This window comes from Doryrhamphus excisus, chromosome 15, assembly GCF_030265055.1.
Source record: "Doryrhamphus excisus isolate RoL2022-K1 chromosome 15, RoL_Dexc_1.0, whole genome shotgun sequence".
In the NCBI taxonomy this organism is placed as follows: domain Eukaryota; kingdom Metazoa; phylum Chordata; class Actinopteri; order Syngnathiformes; family Syngnathidae; genus Doryrhamphus; species Doryrhamphus excisus.
The window spans coordinates 9,176,059-9,195,335 of record NC_080480.1 but is presented as its reverse complement, the minus strand read 5'-3'; the positions used below and the strand labels follow the sequence as shown (position 1 = coordinate 9,195,335).

At 38.8% G+C, this 19,277-nt stretch overlaps 2 protein-coding genes across 6 annotated transcripts in view; one reads left to right on the top strand and one right to left on the bottom strand.

The window, feature by feature from the left end:
* LOC131103798 (junction plakoglobin-like) overlaps positions 1-19,277 on the top strand; it is a 116,332-nt gene that overhangs the window by 53,445 nt on the left and 43,610 nt on the right. For 2 of the 4 annotated variants that reach the window (XR_009119684.1, XM_058050342.1), the window contains exon 2: positions 4,382-4,436. The exons of 1 other annotated variant lie outside the window; for it this stretch is intronic. Coding sequence is in view for 1 of the 3 variants with exons in the window: in XM_058050342.1 (XP_057906325.1) it covers positions 4,421-4,436 (16 nt within the window). In the remaining 2 variants the exon portion in view is untranslated. Of the gene's footprint in view, positions 1-4,381; positions 4,437-19,277 lie in introns of those variants that run through there. One more of the 4 variants, XM_058050344.1, reaches the window with a different exon arrangement.
* On the bottom strand, positions 15,941-18,944 carry LOC131103799 (uncharacterized). 2 transcript variants are annotated; one of them, XM_058050346.1, is made up of 7 exons: positions 18,351-18,944; positions 17,613-17,743; positions 17,290-17,426; positions 17,084-17,177; positions 16,865-16,964; positions 16,392-16,680; positions 15,941-16,283 (listed from the first exon to the last, which is right to left on the bottom strand). In XM_058050346.1, exons 2-6 carry the CDS (start codon positions 17,730-17,732, stop codon positions 16,475-16,477), a joined length of 657 nt encoding a protein of 218 aa, XP_057906329.1. In that variant the 5' UTR covers positions 17,733-17,743; positions 18,351-18,944; the 3' UTR covers positions 15,941-16,283; positions 16,392-16,474. The 2 variants fall into 2 exon arrangements, with proteins under 2 accessions (XP_057906329.1, XP_057906328.1); XM_058050345.1 differs by lacking the exon at positions 18,351-18,944 and having other exon boundaries at positions 17,613-17,868.

Sequence of the window (19,277 nt, the reverse complement as noted above, 5' to 3'; positions counted from 1 at the left end):
GTGCTGGTTCGCTCATCAGTCGTTGGGTAGGTTTCAACACATTTGTGAGAACTTTTTAGGAACAACATTCATTCTACATTTGAGATGAGCTTCAGCATTTACAAGCAATTTGCAGGTCAGAGGGTGGAATGCATTGTAGGACTGAACACTTGTCAATCATAGAACTGGCACATTGAAACAATCAATAAATCACATGAAGTTAAACATGTTAAAATAGAAAGAACATGGAAGCATCTCACGGATTGTCCCTATGATTCCAACCTATACTGTAAATCAGCATTGCCAGCCACACCACTGTGCTGCCTGCCTATCACTAATTTGAAGGGGGACTGTCTGACACTGAAGGTGTACGACAATACCACATTGCTGCAACACACAATGCCTCAAGCTTTCTTCAAAAAAAGAAAATCAATATATTCATTTGGGGGAATCCATTTTGAAATGTGTATTTCCCTCGGGTGTTTCAAAAGCAGAATGTGACAAGTTCTGCCATGCCTCCTCAAAATTGAAATGACATTGTCAAAGTAGTCAGGTAACAATAAAATACTGTTGGCTAAAGATACAGGCGGGGAGCACAAACACACGCACATGTGATCGCTCCTCTGCATTTGAGGTGCACACTTGCAGGTTGTAGCCTTTTTATAACATTTATTTTCATAGTTAGTTCAACCCAAATAAAACGAAAATGAAAACTTTGAACAAAATACTTGTATCCACAACTCACATTTAGTATTTTGAAATGTATTTATTTCAAGTGTTGTTACATTATAAACTAAAAGAATTTCAGAAATGGAAAAAAGCAGGAGACAAAATCCACCAAGTCTTTTAATTTATGCAATCATGCTTCCACATGCAATAGAGAGCGCATCCTAAATGAAGTTTTTTCAGGGAGGCGTGGAGGCCCCAGCCGTATTGCGTTCTCTGAGGGGAGAAAAGCCCTGTCATAGTGAGCTCTTGGGGCTGATGGAGATGGTGCTTTTAACACCATTGAGGGACACGCTCCAACAAGCAATTAGTAGCAAAACTTCCATGACATTTTAACTCTCCCATCTGTTCAGTTTTAATTAGGCTGGGACTCTGATGTACGGAGGCCTAAATGGAGCGACACACACACACACACACAGAAAAAACACTCTGGAAGCCACTCTGTCCATTGTTATAACAAAGTTTGAAAAAAAAATTACACTGAAAATACATTGTAGTAATACCCATTTACCACTTCTGCATGTACTATGTTTTTTCATCAGTCTCTAATAGTGACATTAAATTCTTGAAAAAGGGTTGTGAGAATTGTAAGACTATTGCATAAAAAGCCTTCATATGGGCGTAACATGACAGCAAGAGAGCTCAGCTCCTAAAGACTGAGGAAATCCTGCTGCAGATGAAAATAAATTGCAAATTAAAAATTTGAAGAGATGTCGTCCTGGATCCTCGGCCGAGTGCTTGCCATGTTGTCATGGTGTGGAGGGTAGCGACATGGGGTTCGTGATGGATTGGGGGGCTGAGAAGAGCACTGGAACCCATGGCCCACCACTCGGCGCTGCCTATGTCTTAATCCCAATTCCTTGGTGGGTTGGGCATATGGCTATATTTGGCGTGGGCGGTCATGTAGCCCGAGTCCAAGCCCTTGAAGTTGTCTTCTTTGAAGTCGCTGGCCCATTGGCATTCTTCATTATGCAGCATTTCTATTTCTAGTTAAGAAAGTATGTTAACGATACAAAAGGTCAGCCATCTTATTACAAAACATTAGGGGCACATGAAGACACACTGACACCTGTGCCCTAATTATTTGGTACAGACTATGCTGGACAAAGGGTTGACAGCCGGGGCTTTTGGCTCACTCGCTAGCACTGCTCGACTTAACTCTCATTTGGTGGGGATGTGTGGTCGCCAGTTGGATCTCTGTGAATATTCACGCAGAGATATCCGTACCATGCTGGACTGGAGAATGATTAACGAACTCCCTTGTTTCATGCGTTCAAATCATTGATTGAATGTTGAGTTAATCAATACATACCAGAAGAATATGTGATATATTATATTCAAGTAAAATTGTATTTTACTATTTTATTATATTCAGCATTAGGTTTGTAATGAGATCACATGTCAAAAGATCTTATACGATTAAATACAAACTCGTTTCATGACATTAACAAGACAGCGGGGCACAATCGTGCATCAGTCACTGAAATATATTTTTGTTTCGTCTGCTTGCTTGCTGGTGATATAAAGTCAGTTCGAAAACTGCTTGTAGGACTGAATGTGGTGCTTTTTAGGTTAACAAAAATCAACAAGGCTCACAGATTATTTCCCTTTTGCCATGTATGCATAAATCACCAACTTCGCACAGTTGATTAAAAATACATATACATACACAATGCATATTGCAACTTCTGATCAATCCGTGTCAATTTCAGATTTAAAATAATGTACAGATGCAAGCTCTGCCTATTTTCAGTTAAACCACACCAATTTCCGGTTTAAGCCCCGCCCACTCTGAGTACGGCTACAGATAATTTAGATGGGTGAACAGATACAGACATTTACAGCAAGCTTTATTTGTTCAGTTACATGCCAACTTATCTTAACCGGGTCAAAATACCAACCAGTTTAACCAGTTGGAGTTGGATGTCATTTTAATCTTAATGTTTATTCATTTACTCACATTATGCTCCAACTAAGCATGAATATCAACCAGGCAGTGAAACGCTTGAAGGTCTCCTGGCAAGAAGCATAAGTCAATTTGACCTTTCTCCAAGTGGCTTCTGGGAGTTAGATAAGTGAGCTGTAGGGTTTAATATGCTGCAGCTTCACTCACTGCATTTTTGAGGGGTTAAGAAAGAAACAACAACAGTAGTAACAACAGTAGTAACATTATTGTGGCTGATTTTTACATTTTAAAATAATACCGCACCACTCTGTATAACTACATATGGTGGAACCTCGGTTAGCGTGTTTTTCTGTTAATGTACAAAATTGTTAGCATCCTTGTTAGCATCCTCTTAGCAAGCTTACAAAATGGCAACTGTAAACAAAAGTCATGTCGCCTATCTATGATGTCATCAGTGGTTGACTCAAAAATATTAACACAAAGCATTTTTTAGTTTGACAATTGTAGTTTTTCATGCATAAGACAGCTATAAATGTGTCTAAATGGCGAAAGAACATAAACATTGAAGGTTACATCTACTTTATTTGAAGACGTGTTCCTAAAGACACGGTGTGGCAGCGAGATCAACCACCACCACTACCTCCTGTTTTCAGTCAAGTCAAGAAGCACGTCTTCAGTATAGGTAACAGGAACACTTTAAATGTTTATATATGCCTTTCATTTATCATTGATATGTATTTTGAAATATTGTTATGTAAAACGATAGTTGTCAAACTAAATAAACATGCTTTGTGCTCACTTTATGACTTTCTGGAACAAATGCGTTTGATTTCCATTATTTCTCATGGGAAAAGTTATTCCAGTTAATGTTCGTTTTGGTTAACAACAAATTAATGATAACCAAGGTTCCACTCTAATGTGAAAAATGGAGGAAAATATACACTTTGAAATGATGTGTCATAGACTGCATCCCAACAAGGGATGGGCTGGTCCCTGGGGTGGAGCAGCAAGGCTTGTGGATGCAATTGGCAATCATCAACTATGACGTGTGGTTTCCCTCCTGAACTCACTGTGCTTTCTTCGCTTTTTTCTTGTTACTGGCTTCCATTTTTTTCAAACTCTGTTATGGGTAGATTTTTGTTGGTCATACTTTTCCCCTGTTTCTCTGGCATGTTCCTGGACTTTCTTATTGCTCTGTTCTCTAACCATTGTTTGCTTTCCGGCTTTAAATTGAAATGATTGCACAGCAGCTCTTCTTGTTGTCCTTAGTATGTACTTTTATTGAAAATCTAATTATTTTGGTAATTTTTTTAGTATATCTTTAGTAAACTGATCTTGTGCAACATCCACAACATTTGGGTCTACATGGGGGTTCCAAAATCTAGTCAAGACATCACATGAAAGCTATATACACCTTACTTTCAATAGTTTGCCTTACACACTGTATTGTGTCTGACACTTCTTATAGCACCATTGTGTCTTCAATTTAATTCATTAATACATTGCATAGACTTGTCGGTTGAAATACATTTCAACAATCAGTAATGTTGATCACGTTAACGATGTATTAATATATAAAAGCCATTACACCATCAACAAAGCTTTAATGTGATCAGAATTCAGAAACGTATATACACAACGAGCATTTGTTGGTGAAATTGATTAAATGTTAGGTAGTTTGTACTAACCTTTAAGTAATTCATATATTGATCCTCTACATAGGAAGATTAATGCTGAATGTCTGCTCATGATTTGTGCATTTCCTTGCAGGTCAGAGGTTTATGAAAGCAGAAGTGTGATTGTCTGGAGATGATGCCCATGCAAAGTAAGTGTATGACAAGATTCTAAACTTTAAAGGCTAAGGACAATGTTTTGGTCAAGTTTAACAAAGTTTTTTTTCCCAGATTAGATTATCTTTCTTGTATAGGTATTTGGTTTTATTGTGTTTTTTGTAACTTTCTGCTGCTTTCAATTCTAAATTTCCTGGTTGTAGGATGAATAAAGTACAATCATATCTAATCTAATCTAAATGTTAGCCATCATTGAATATACTGTAACGTAATCCCTTGTTTATCGCAGTTCATTGGTTGTATATTGGTTGTTTATACAATATTACGGGTACTCCGATCAATCAGCCACCGATCGGTATCAGCCGATATCAGTGAAAAAGCACAGTACTAATACCTTCTGATACTTGCTTTAAAACACCGATCCCCTCTGCTGATCAGCTCAGCCCCCGATGCAGCATTCAAAACAACCATGTCTGCTGTATGTGGGACTTATATTTGTAAGTATTTTGCACCCTGCAAAACGTGCCTCAAAAAATGTCTGACCAAGGCGGTACTTTGAAAAGCTTTACATTGGAAGGTGAGGTGTACGCTCTTTGGACATTAATTTGTCATTATGAAAAATATAGACTTTTTTTGTTCAATCTTTTTTTTGTTAAAGGAAAAGATACATCTTGTTATGCATTAACCTATACATTATGATAACATGCTTACAGTCTCTTCTGTATTGATGATTTAAAACATTACCAGAGCTTCTTTCCTCGGTGCATTGCTTTCACAGAGCCAATTGATCAGCATGAACTCTACTTTCATCAACAACAGTAGCATGGAGTGTGTCATGGCAGACTGAGGAATCAGAACCTTATCTTTTTGAGCCTGAATATACAGATGATGACCCAAAGGTTTTAGTTAGTTACAATGACTGCTCTCACTGGGATACCAACTGATGGAATTGATTCATTTAGCCGGTTAGCTGCTGCTTCTTCTATGGTTTATTGGCGGACACAACCAGGACACAAAACAGAATGGGTTCTTCATTTGCCCAAAAGGACTGTTGTGGCTCTATAGTTAGCCAGCTATTGTGTAATATGGGCTCCTAATATTCTTGTATAGGCACATACATATACTGAGATAAAGTCATGTTGACGATGATTGACAATAGCAGACACATACAACATAGCACCGGTAGATCACTCCAATACACCGCAAGGATGCAGAACGATTTAACTTAAAAAACCTGAGAAACAGTGAATGTTTCAAAAGGTGAACAGTGATGTAGTGGGGGAACACTGTACTGTACTTCACCACAGTAGCTGTGATGATAGTAATGAGTAACTGGTGGTTTCCGTCAGTGGGCATTCTTGGGCTGAATCAGCAGTACCTCCTCAGACGCAGAGGTTCTTTTTTCTCTATACATCATACAGTATTTTTTTTACTCCTTTCTACTTCCCATGTTCACCATTTAAACATCACATTGAGCAATGCATTGCCTACATCAGGGGTGCTCACACTTTTTCAGCATGCGAGCTACTTTTAAAATGACCGAGTCAAAATGATCTACCCACTACAAAAATGCAAAACATCTATTTATTTTCAAATGTATTGAGGATTATTTGTACGTACAATGTATGTTGATGTACCTTACATAATCAAATGAGACAATATTGCAAAACACACATAATTAACTATTAATTTTTTTTGTAATTACCTGAGTTTACTTTGATGACTTGCACTGAATTGAACCAGCCAGGGATGCATAGTCCGGACAGTAGCTGCTGATAGCCAGCCTCAAGCACACTTCCAAATGTTTATCAGTCATGGATAATATCCGTATCACAATATCTGTATAATATTCCATATCCGTATGGAAGTGATATGTTTTTTGCCTTTTTACTTGGTCCAGCTCCTTGACTCATTTTAGTGACCATAAACTTTAGCGAGGGCTTAAAATCTTGCAATTCGCCGACTAGCTTAGCACTTTGCATCGTTGTTTACGCATGAGCGGTGACCTAAAGGTCAAAATTCAGTTGTCATATGATTGGTTGTCCTGTATGTCAATCAAGTAACGGGGATGGATGATAGGCTGACATCGTAAGTTCTGCTGCACTTGGAGACGTTGTTTGATTTGATTGGTCGCCCGAAGGGCAACATTCAGTTGTCATCTGAATGGCTGCCCTGTATATCAATCAAGTGACGGCATTGATGCTGGGATGATATTTTTGTAATGTCACGCCGCGATCGACCAGCGATCGACCAGTACCACCTCCGCGATCGACCGGTAGCTCGCGATCGACTTAATGAGCACCCCTGGCCTACATGGAGAGTGCAGTATACAGTAAATATACAGTAAATATAAACGGCAAACACAGAATTGAATCATCCTTCCTTGGCCACACTCCATATTTTTTTAATTATGTTATTTTTGTTCTCATTGTCTTGAATCCAGTCAATAAACAATAATGACAATGAAATGACAATTCAGTTCCTCCCTTCACAGCTAGGTGTACCGAAACGTCCAACTTTTTCCACTTACCTGTGCCACTTACATACTCATACACTATAACACAATATAGCACCATATAACACAAACTTTCTGTATATTTAAAGATGGTATGAGGCAATAATAGATATTTAAGAGACATAATTAAGTTCAAAAGTCAACTAAGTTGTGGCGTCATGTCACAAAATGTCCTAACACGGAACACATGTATTATTAACCGACAATTAGTAAAGCAACACATTAACTTCCTAAACTGTCAGAGAAATACTGCCAAATACTGCCTAGTAAATACAGTACTAAAAACAAGAAAAAATGTACTGTAAAATGTTCATGGTAGGAGGGCAGCACAACCAAACACGTAATCTATGGCTGTCTGCCACACACAGGAGGCGACATCGCCTTTACTCCATTCATTTTCAACGGAACCTGGACAAAGTGCTGATTATTGTCAGTCACCATCCAGCCAAGCGACACACAAAATTAGTATGTGTGAAAGTTTGTGCTTGTGCATGTCATCGTGCACATGCTGGTTTGCAATGCAATCCCAGAAAGTTGAAAAATGTTCGACTTTTCATCTATGTTGCCCAAACGAGGAGCAATCACAGTGAGTTTCATAGATCAACCAATGAGTGGACAGGATGGGAATCAGTATTGCCGATAAACATGGAGGAGAAAAAAATACTTGCATGTCAGATTTAGCAATATATGGCAATATAAAGAAAAAAGCAGCAAACTTGGAACAAGCTTGGAACTTGGAACATGGAAACTTATTGGAATCAGAATAAACACATCAGGTGAGTTTACATTAATTTACACGGACATTTATGTAGAGTAAGTTCATCTTCAGTTCTTGCAAGAGACAGTACTAGCAAGAGTACTTGATCAACACCGGCCGCTTTTCCTCCTGTGAAGTACTTCAATACCACCACATTCTTTTCACATCTGACACCCAAACCATGGGGCACTTGTAATTCGCTCTGGATGTGAGCGTGTCGCTCACAGCTGCTTGTTGCCTCCCGGGTTTGCTATTCATTGGCGATGAGTTTCGCTAATAGTGGTAGTTTGTCCCCTCTGACACGGATGGGTCTGGATCCATCCACCCATCCATTTTCTATGCCGCTTATCCTCACTAGTGTCGCGGAGGTATGGTGGAGCCTATCCCAGCTGACTTCAGGCTATAGACAAACAATCATTCACGCTCATATTGATACACAGACAGTACAGTCATATTTTTGGAATGTGGGAAGAAACGGGACGACCCGGAGAAAATTCGAACCCAGGTCTTGCCGATCTACTGACTATGTGGCCAATACTTGACGTAGGAATGCGATTTCGGCCACAGACATATTTTTCACTTGAATTAAAAATATCATAACAGATGTACTTTCATTGATTGCAGTGTGTTCCTGGTTGGATATATGAAAATATATCACTTGAAAATATAAACATTTGACCTGACATGGTAGGAAACAAATTTTATATAAATTTTCACTAAGCGTACACATTTTTTTTGATGCAGCGCCAGTGTTTAAGACATCATTGTTGGTGTCAAAGCATCTTGAATGAACTAGGTGTGTGCTTGTAAGTCACCTTCCACCATCTGATTTGGGAAAGAAAGAAGCGTCGGGTGGCATGTTACTCCCTCACAGGCAGCCCTGTCATCAAGTGTAGTCAGCCATCTGGTACAGAGAGTTGTTCAGCAGGGTGAAAGCTTGTCTGGTACCAGCTTTGTGAAATCCATGTTTGACCTTGTGTTGACCAATAGCAGTTTTCAGCATGGAATATCATGTCAGAGAGAGAGAGAAGATGCTGCTCTATTTGTACGGGGAGTGCAAGAGCTACTTTTTGCAGGGGCTACTTTCCAGGACCATCAGTGAATAGTGAAAATCTGCGAGCGATTGAGATGCCCATAAAGATTTATTTTCTGCATTCCAAAAACATGCATGCTAGGTTAATTGGCGACTCCAGATTTTCCATAGGTATGAATGTGAGTGTGAATGGTTATATGTGCCCTGTGATTGGCTGCCGACCAGCCCGAAGACAGCTGGGATAGGCTCCAGCACCTCCACGGCCTTTGTGAGAATAAGTGGTAGAAAATGAATGGATGAATGAATGATGGGACTAGGGGTGCTCCGATCGATCAGCCACCGTCAGTGTTGGACGATTTCCGCGAAAAAATCTTTCATGCATTGTAGTGTCTTTCCCAAACTAATGTCTTGGGCAGCCTCATCCTCCTGCTGTCCTTAACACTGTGCTGGTGTGCCAAACCAAAAACAACTAGATGACATGATGTGCGAATTCTGAAAAGCTGAAGTGAAACTGAAATGCTTTTAAAAAGTGTGAAAATTGAAATTTAGAATGAACGAGGGAGCTGTTGCTGAAGCTGAAGCTTGACTGAAAAGCTCTGGAAATGTGCTAAAACATAGAGTGAAAGTATGAGCAAATGGGTAGTTTGAGCTCAAATCAGGAATTGAACCAACCATCTCTGGGTCTGGATACACGCACGCTACCAGCTGTGCTATACAATTTTTTTTTTACTAATTTCCCACAATTGGGGTCGCAGTAGTGCATGCCAAATAAGTCTGGTGCGATCTCCAATCATGCTTTGCGGCATTGCTCTTTAAATAGTTATGTGTTTAATGTTGTGTATTTTGTTTTTTCCATGCACATGTATTAATTTTTTTGTTCTTCTATGTACATAAGTAGATACACAGTGTGTATTTAAGTAAAATATGTGATTAGCAAACACGTCAGTACTCCTTCCACTTTTGTTCTGTCTGTTAGCACCAGGTGTAAAGGAGCCTCCTGCAGTAAGCTTTGAGTGAATGGTAGCTCCACTGTGGACAACATTCTAGTAGTGGTGTGTCCTTAAAAGTTATTATTAATTCAAAAAACACTGAGTTTGTCTTCTCCATTCAACCATTGTCACTTAATTAGTTGATAGGTGGCAGAGATTAAATTACAGTGACTTCCGTCTGATGTAATGTAATTTTTATATCCCCGTCCCTTCTGCTTGACATCCAGTATGATTCACAAACACGCTTTGTGTATTGCTTGTTAGCAGTAGCTATGATGGAGTCCATTCAAGTAGGCATTTTGCAAAAGGTGGGGTACATGTACAATAGGGTACAATATTTTGTAAAATAAGTTAGAATTAGGGCTGCATGGCGGTCAAGCGCACAGACCTCACAGCTAGGAGACCCGAGTTCAATCCTACCCTCGGCCATCTCTGTGTGGAGTTTTCATGTTCTCCCTTGCATGCGTGGGTTTTCTCCGTTTCTCCCACATTCCAAAAATATGCTAGGTTAATTGGCGACTCCAAATTGTCCATAGGTATGAATATGAGTTTGAATGGGTGTTTGTCTATATGTGCCCTGTGATTGGCTGGCGACCAGTCCAGGGTGTATCCCGCCTCTCGCCCAAAGACAGCTGGGATAAGCTCCAGCGGTAGAAAATGAATGAATGAAGTTAGAATTACATTAAAGTTATGAAGCACAGATTGATCTAATACATTAAGTTAGAATTACAATCTGTTACGAAAAAAATCATGCTTTACTGTATCCCCGCTTCAACCTTCAGTGAGGGGGCCAATGATTAGAGGACAGTGTCTTCCGTAGTATAATTTTATTTTTAGTACCATGTAGGAAATCACTAACGCTATAGAAGGAAATCACTAACGCTATAGATCAGAGGAAGTGTGCAGTCGCAGTATTCATGGATCTGACAAAAGCCTTTGATACAATCAATCATGACATCCTAATAAGTAAATTAGAAAGGTAAGGAATAAGAGGATTAGTTCTGAACTGGGTCAAAAGCTACTTAGCTGACAGGAAGCAATACGTACAGCAAGGAGAATACACAGCTGCAAGTTCATATATTACGTGCGGAGTTCTCCAGGGGTCAATTCTGGGGACAAAATTGTTCAACTTGTACATCAATGATATCTCCAAAGTAACGAAAGACTTAAAGCTGGTATTATTTGCGGATGATACCACTGCTTTTTGTTCTGGAGGGAATACAGACAAAATCATTAGAAAGGTCAGAGAAGAAATGGTCACACTAAAAAGATGGTTTGATGATAATAGCTTGTCCTTGAACCTAAGTAAAACTAAAATCATGCTGTTTGGTAACAGCAGAAAGGACACGCACCAGCAAATTCAAATAGACGGTGTGGACATTGAAAGGGTGAAGGAAAATAAATTTCTGGGGATCACAATAGATCAAAATATGAGCTGGAAACCTCATATTACAAATATAAATATACAAATATACAACAGGTGGCAAGAAATATTTCAATATTGAACAAAGCAAAATTTGTTGTCAATCAGAAATCACTCCACACTCTTTATTGCTCTCTGGTTCTACCATATCTTACTTATTGTGTGGAAATATGGGGTTATAACTATAAAAGCAATCTTCACTCACTAAATGTACTGCAAAAAAGATCAGTAAGGATAATTCACAATGCCGCCTACAGAGAACATACTAACTCCTTATTACTAAAATCACAAATACTTAAACTTGCTGATATAGTTCATCTTCAAACAGCTAAAATAATGCATAAGGCTAAAAATAACCAATTACCTAAAAATGTCATCCAATACTTCTCTTGTAGAGAGGAGAAATATGATCTCAGGGAAGAACTAAATTTGAAACACTTATATGCTAGGACTACGTTATGCTAGCCATAGCATTTCAGTATGTGGAATCAAACTATGGAATGGATTGAGTAAGGATCTCAAACAATGCACAACGATGAGCCAATTCAAGAAACAATACAAGCAGTTGATGCTTGCTAAATACAAGGATGAAGAGTCTTGAACCAGTCATGATGTTCTATATATATCACTATATTGACAGTTACTATGGTACCCATTATGTCATTGTATGGTCATATCACCTCGTACTTTGTTACGAGGTGCATTATTAAAAAAAACAAAACAAAAACTGTACTTAAACTGTATTATGGAAAGCAGGAAGTGGACAAATGTAACAGTTACTGATTGTAAAAGTACCAGATGGAGGGGTAGGATTTAATAAGCTTTGCTTCTTCCTACTCCTTTTGGACATGTGGAACTGTGAACTGATTATGTGATGCACTCAATTATAATCTGATGCATGTTCAAATGAAATAAAACCATTACCATTACATAAAGTTGCGTGGTACTTGAGCTTGAACTCACACCCACCAGATTAAGAATGGGGTGCTCTACTAACTGAGCTATACACCTTCAACTGAGTCAGGATAATATGCAGTCGGAGGCTCAGAAATTCTAATGCTAATTCCTATAATGCATTGCTGCACTGCTCTTTAAGTAGTTGTTAGTATTACATGTGTTATATAATTTACTTTTTGTCATTCCATGGAGTATTGGTAGATGTCCTGTGTATTTACTACAGTATTCATTTACTTGGTATCTTTTGTTCATCTGACACCATGTCTATACTCATGCCCATTCATTTTCAATTTGAAAATTTTCACAAAAAATATGTAAATGTAGGAATATTTAGAAAGTTATCAATAGGTAGCTCACTTGTCCCGATTAAGCTCAACATTTTGATGTCAGATTTGTTTGAATTTGTTAAGGAATGGAGGAGTAGTTAGCGACCAAAAAATGAGGCGGAATAAGAAGTAGGAAGAAGAATAAATAGATGAAAATGGCTTCCAGCATTCACACAATTATGTCTCCCGAGTGGAACCTAACTGCCAATACATGAAAGCGAAAACTATCTTGCGGGGGTAGCACGTTAGACATCTTTAATTTAAAATGGCATTAGAAGAACAAACACTTGACAAAGTTTGGTGAGTTTTCGAGGCTCACTGTTTGATCATCAGTCAAACGGCAGCTAACACTGCCATGTGGACAATACTCTACCGCAGGGGTGCTCATTAAGTCGATCGCGAGCTACCGGTCGATCGCTGGTCGATCGCGGCGTGACATTAAAAAAATATCACCCCAGCATCAATGCCGTCACTTGATTGATATACAGGGCAGCCATTCAGATGACAACAGAATGTTGCCCTTCGGGCGACCAATCAAATCAAACAACGTCTCCAAGTGCAGCAGAACTTACGATGTCAGCCTATCATCCATCCCCGTTACTTGATTGACATACAGGACAACCAATCAGATGACAACTGAATTTTGACCTTTAGGTCACCGCTCATGCGTAAACAACGATGCAAAGTGCTAAGCTAGTCGGCGAATTGCGAGATTTTAAAGCCCTCGCTAAAGTTTATGGTCACTAAAATGAGTGAAGGAGCTGGACCAAGTAAAAAGGCAAAAAACATATCACTTCCATACGGATATGGAATATTATACGGATATTATGATACGGATATTATCCATGACTGATAAACATTTGGAAGTGTGCTTGAGGCTGGCTATCAGCAGCTACTGTCCGGACTATGCATCCCTGGCTGGTTCAATTCAGTGCAAGTCATCAAAGTAAACTCAGGTAATTACAAAAAATGTTAATAGTTAATTATGTGTGTTTCGCAATATTGGCTCATTTGGTTATGTAAGGTACATCAACATACATTGTACGTACAAATAATCCTCAATACATTTGAAAATAAATATATGTTTTGCATTTTTGTAGTGGGTAGATCATTTTGACTCGGTCATTTTAAAAGTAGCTCGCATGCTGAAAAAGTGTGAGCACCCCTGCTCTACCGTATGTGTGTGTCAGTCAGAAGGCTGATTAATAAACCAAAATATTATTGATTTCATCAGACGAGATGACCAGCCTTTCTCAGCGATGGAGTGCTCTCTTCCACCTACTCCAGTCTCTAAAGAAGGCGTCACACAAGTGATATATATTACCTCGAAAGAGTACGTCAAATATGTTTTTGTCTAAATGAGGGTGATTGAAACAAAAAAGAAAAACGACATTTGAACTGTTCTGACCTTTTAGACAGCACCCCTGGCCAATAGAACTCATCATAAATAAATTAAAACATGTATAATAAATCCATGTGATCAGTATCGGGCAATTTTAGTCCTGGATGATCGGTATCGGAATCGACAGCATACAACTCTAATTGGAGCATCGTAGTACATAGGTACACAAGAATGATCATGTAACATAATTGATGAATAGATGAAACTGGAGTCACTGTGTTCAAGTACAAGTACTCAATGCTAAACTTCTTCTTCTTCTTTCTCTTTCACCTGTTCCCTTCAGGGGTTGCCACAGCAAATCTATTGCCTCCAAACAACCCTGTCGTCCGCATCTGTCTCTCTCACACCAACTACCTTCATGTCCTCCTTCACTACATCCATAAACCTCCTCTTTGGTCATCCTCTACGCCTCCTACCTGGCAGCTCTAAACGCAGCATCCTTCTACCAATATATTCACTATCTCTCCTCTGGACATGTCCCAACCATCTCAGTCTGGCCTCTCTGACTTTATCTCAACATGTAATGTCCCCCTGATCCTATCCATCCTGGTCACTCCCAATGAGAACCTCAGCATTCTCATCTCTGCTACCTTCAGTTCTGCTTCCTGTCTTTTTCTCAGTGGCACTGAGAACAAACACCATGGCTGGTCTCACCACAGTTTTGTATACCTTTCCTTTCATTTTAGCTGAAACTCTTCAATCACACATCACACCTGACACTTTTCTCCACCCGTTCAATCCTGCCTGCACACGCTTCTTTACCTCCTTTTCACAATCTCCATACTCAATGCTAAAAAAAATAATTTGAAACTATGAAGTATAAAGACAAATATCGTTTTGTCATTAATTTTCAGGGCTATTAATGCTGAATCATGAATGTGCAGTATCCACTGTATATCAAGCAAAAAAATCAATTTCAGGTTGAGGGGCCACAATGCTCACACGCATGCACATACGGCATAGCACATTTTGTAATCGCTACTCCACAGTTATACCTTTACTGACAGCAAACAACATCTCTAGTCCTCGTTGTAACTGTTTAAACCTATTTAACTTGCTGTGTATTATTTTCTATATATTTTTTTAATGAGCAAGGTCATTATGAACTGGAGAGTGTTCTGCCTCATTCAATCTGCTCTGTGCAGCTTGGTGCCATTGGAGTGTCTAATCATGGCTGCCTGATGCAGCTGGCCTCAGTGGAATCAAGCTGTTTGCTAAACAGATTCATGCCAGATTGGGCCACTCACAGTAATGTGACAACATAAAAATTTTACATGTACGCTCACAAATTACGATTGCAGTCTGGAGCTCAGAATAGCAAAATGTTGCTCATTATAGCCATATGCAGCTTTTTATAACTCCAAAAAGTCATGGGAGCAGTTTATCACAAAGATAGGAACACTTGGAGTAAAGTAAATAAAAAAGCAGAAAATCATAATATTCATGACTTTACGCTTATATTTACACTTATGAGCTCCATTCATGATCTTACCTTGGGGGTGATTTTGAGAAAGATGAAGGATCAGCCCACACAGTAAATTCTGCAGTGTTAAATTAACACTTAAAGAGTTAAATTTAACACTATTCCTGAGTCTATTTGGTCCTGCCCTGAACTGGTGTTAAATGTACTCTTTTCATAGTGTTAAAATTTTAGAGTTAAATTAACACTAAATAGTGTAAAAAATTAACACTGGCTAACACTGTATAGTGCTATTCAAATTTAACACTACAGGTTTATTAACTCGGGAAAGTGTAAATAGTACTCTGAATAGTGTTGATATTTTACTCTTCTGTGGTAATAAATCAACTCTGATAGAGTTAAATGTAATTGTTCATTAACACTGCATTAGTGGTCAAATAACTCTCATAAGGTTTGATGCTACACTTTACTGTGTTGATTGTTTACTCCCTTGCAGTGAAGAAAAAACTCTTATAGAGTAAATACTAACATTTGTTAACACTGCACAGTATTAATAAAACTTGATACTATTTCTGTAAATAACTGTTGGTGGTGTTAATTTTACACTTTATTTACTCTTTTCCAGTGTCAAATTAACTCTAACCAAATCTGTCTTGTAAATAGCTAAATTGCAAGTGAGTACAAAACACATTACAACAATAGCATACATTTAACAACTTTTATTTTCCTGTCAGGCCAAAATATCAACATCAGGTACAGAATATAAAAACACTGACCTTAGGTCGGCATAAAATTTGCCAACATCAATGTTGTACACAGTGGTTTGGATGAACGTGTACATGTTGTGGAGCATGGTGTTGTATGATGTCCCAAACACGAAGTGTACCTTAAACAGTTCATCAAAAGCACCAAGAGAAGAGGGTGACCTGCAAGGTATAGCATTCTTGTCGAGAATGATGAAGAACTGGTGGATTGCATTCTTCCTCACTCCAACAGCCAGGAGATAGGGTTGAGTGCTACTAGTTATGGCATCGAGATGCTCTTGGATGCTTGTTCCCGTCTATGGAGAGGAGATTAAAAAAAATTATATGGTTGTGATATTATATTAAAATGTTTACATAATAAATTAATGTAAAATATACGTCATCAATTAGGAAAAAATACAAACCTTCTTGAAGACCACAAGATGCTCCTCAGCCCGGGACGCAGACACCTTTCCTGGCCTCTTCCGACCTAGAGCAGTAGGTGGGATCAAGTGTAGCAGCAGTAAAATTGATGAGAGGTCACTGTCCCCTTTATCTTCTTCCTAACTGTGTCCTCATTAGCTGAATGTTTCATCAGTGACATTGCTTCCTTGCACTCATCTTCACTCAGGACAGTCTCTGGAACGAATTGGGAAACTCGTCTGACAGTTGGTCCTCCTGACATGTCCTCACCAGATGGTCCTTCCGCTGATGCTAAACAATATGGGGATATGATGACAATCACATACATTTCAAAACACTTTTAGTCACTTAGATGTAACTGTACTTGTACTTGTACAGAAAAAATGTTTATTGGCTGAAAGGCATTGCAACACATACAACAAAGGCACGAACTGATCTTGTGACTATACTGTTCAATACATTATTATAGGATTACCTCCAAATAATGACCGCTTGTCTTTAGCACTGCATCTCTGAATAGTTTTAATTCTCCAGGCCAAGTACCCAGTACCACTGTCTCCATCATAATAATGCTCCTTGGACAATGAAAGGATTATAAAAACAGCCACTTTATTAGTGACAAAAGTGGAAAAAAATATGCTCTGGTAGGATTCAAAATATTTTAACATTATAACAACAATAAGAGTAAACTCACATAGCCATTCTTGGAGAATGGGTCTCTGACGTAGGGGAACAAGTTCACAATTCCTCTCGCATACATTTCTTTCACCTGTCTGGGTGGAGATGTACTGCAAGAAACACAATATCATATTCATACTTCCTAGATTTACTTCAGATTTCAAATTACTCTGAAACCTAAATAAGAACACAAGTGCTAACTTAAAACAATAACCAATTTACCCATTCTTCTCCGTCATATCAGCTGCCAGTATGTTCACCATTTTCCTTCTGCTCTCATCTGCCAAGGTCTTAGTTCGGTTGTATTCATTTATTATATATTCTCCACCAGATTTCTTGGTAAGAATGGATTTCACCAGCTTAAATACAAATATCAAACAAAAACAGAAAAAAATCAGGATTATATCTACTGCAATACAAAGTTAACTTAAATGCTGGATATAATGACTTCAACAAAGTCCTCAAACAATGCAGTTTAACATCTCCATTTGTACCATTTTAATCCTTGTCCAATAGAAAACATTAGTGTCTGTGTGAAGTCTTACTTGCATAGCCTCTGAATCCAGCCTCTGACACTTTCTGGAAGGGCTGTCTGAAAGGATGATGGTATCCAGTGAGTCCGATGAACCCAGAGATGATAGTTGGGACTCAGGAGAGGCTACCATGGAGACAGATTCTAACCACAATTGGCAACAGGAGAAAGAAGACATGTTACGCAAAGTTGCCCCATAAACCCATTCCTTATCTAATGAAGAACATATCAGAAGAACATCATGAAGAACAGCTATCTTGCTTCACAGCCATTTTAATGGACAACAAACATACAATTATTAATTAATTATACAATAAGTATTATGTAAAACGTACATATTAAATCTTCTGGTTCACTTACTGTTGTACTTTTTCAAATAGCCCGCGCGCGCAACGTAACCTGAGGTGGCTAACGAATCAAGCTATCTTTAGCTAGTTTAGTCGTCTCCCCTCTCAAAATATACACACTGTGGACGATGCACAATATAATCACCCTTCTGCCATATGTTAACCACGTTCACCTTACCCCGTGTAGAGTCTGACGCTTTCTAGTTAGTTAATATTACGTTTAATGACAATGGCATTTTAAGCTAGCATCCACTCGGTCACATTAGCCCTTTTAGAATTCGGTATTTTCAACCGCCAGAAAATACCTGAAGTGCACAGCGAACAACAATATAAATTAATTCTAACATGTTGCTTCAGTTGAAACTCCACATAATTGGTTTATTAAGTAATTAGCAGAAACTTACCGTACGTACTCTTTCCACTGGGAGAAAATGCCGTCTTGAAAATTCTGACTGTTAGAAATTGAAGAGGAGGTGGGCGGGGCTCTTCAGAGTAAGTCTAACACTGCTCATTTAACGACGGAAATTGACACCAACACTGGGGGGCGCTTTACTCATGCTGTTGTTGTATTAACTCGGATAGAGTCAATGCACTTTGACACTGCATATTTAACACTGGGGAATTTACTGTGCAGAATTAACTTTGCAGGAAACTCGTTAATGATGCCAATGGAGCCACAAAAACAAAAAACACCACCAAAAAAAAAAATGGTAATACTTCTCCATAATGGATTGAGATGCTACAGTGCCGACAGAATTATTATTGCAACAACACATCATCAGTAGAGTAAAACTAATCTGTCTCACGGTGGTCTCTCTGCAGAAGTCAGTCAAGTCAATTGTATTTCTATCAAGCCAATTCATAACAGAAGTGATCTCAAGGGTCTTTAAACATTGAGCAGGTCTAGAATTATGCTCATCACACATTACAGCCAACGGAAACCCACATAGCAAGTCCTGGTGACAAAGGCAAGAAAATCTCCCTCCTAGGAGGGAATTTCAAACAAAACCCAGCCTCTGTGGGGCAACCATCTGTCTTGATTGGTTGCGTTGAGATAGATAGAGTTGAGGGATATTGGGTAGATAGAGAAAACAAGATAAGGGGTTGAATGATTGGGGAGGGGATGAGAAAACATTGGATCTAAATTATTTTATCAGTTGCCTCATAGTAGTATGATACTAAATGTCTGAGGTACTTGGTTGTCCATTGGTCTGATGATATAAGTTGTCCTCTCCTGGTGTGGGCCCCCCAATGGCTGTACAGTCCAATCCTCGAGCGGCAGCCACGGGTGCAGTGGGGTCAAGGGAATTATCTGCAGTTGTCTGGGTCAG

Bases quoted from the DNA above. Each gene is read 5' to 3' on its own strand.
- LOC131103799 (XM_058050345.1), bottom strand. From the start codon at position 17,777: ATGTCTTCTTTCTCCTGTTGCCAATTGTGGTTAGAATCTGTCTCCATG. The intron at 17,427-17,612 runs GTAAGACTTCAC...TTTGTATTTAAG, and splicing joins TGGATTCAGAGGCTATGCAA to CTGGTGAAATCCATTCTTAC. The intron at 16,681-16,864 runs GTAATCCTATAA...CATATTGTTTAG, and splicing joins CAAGCGGTCATTATTTGGAG to CATCAGCGGAAGGACCATCT.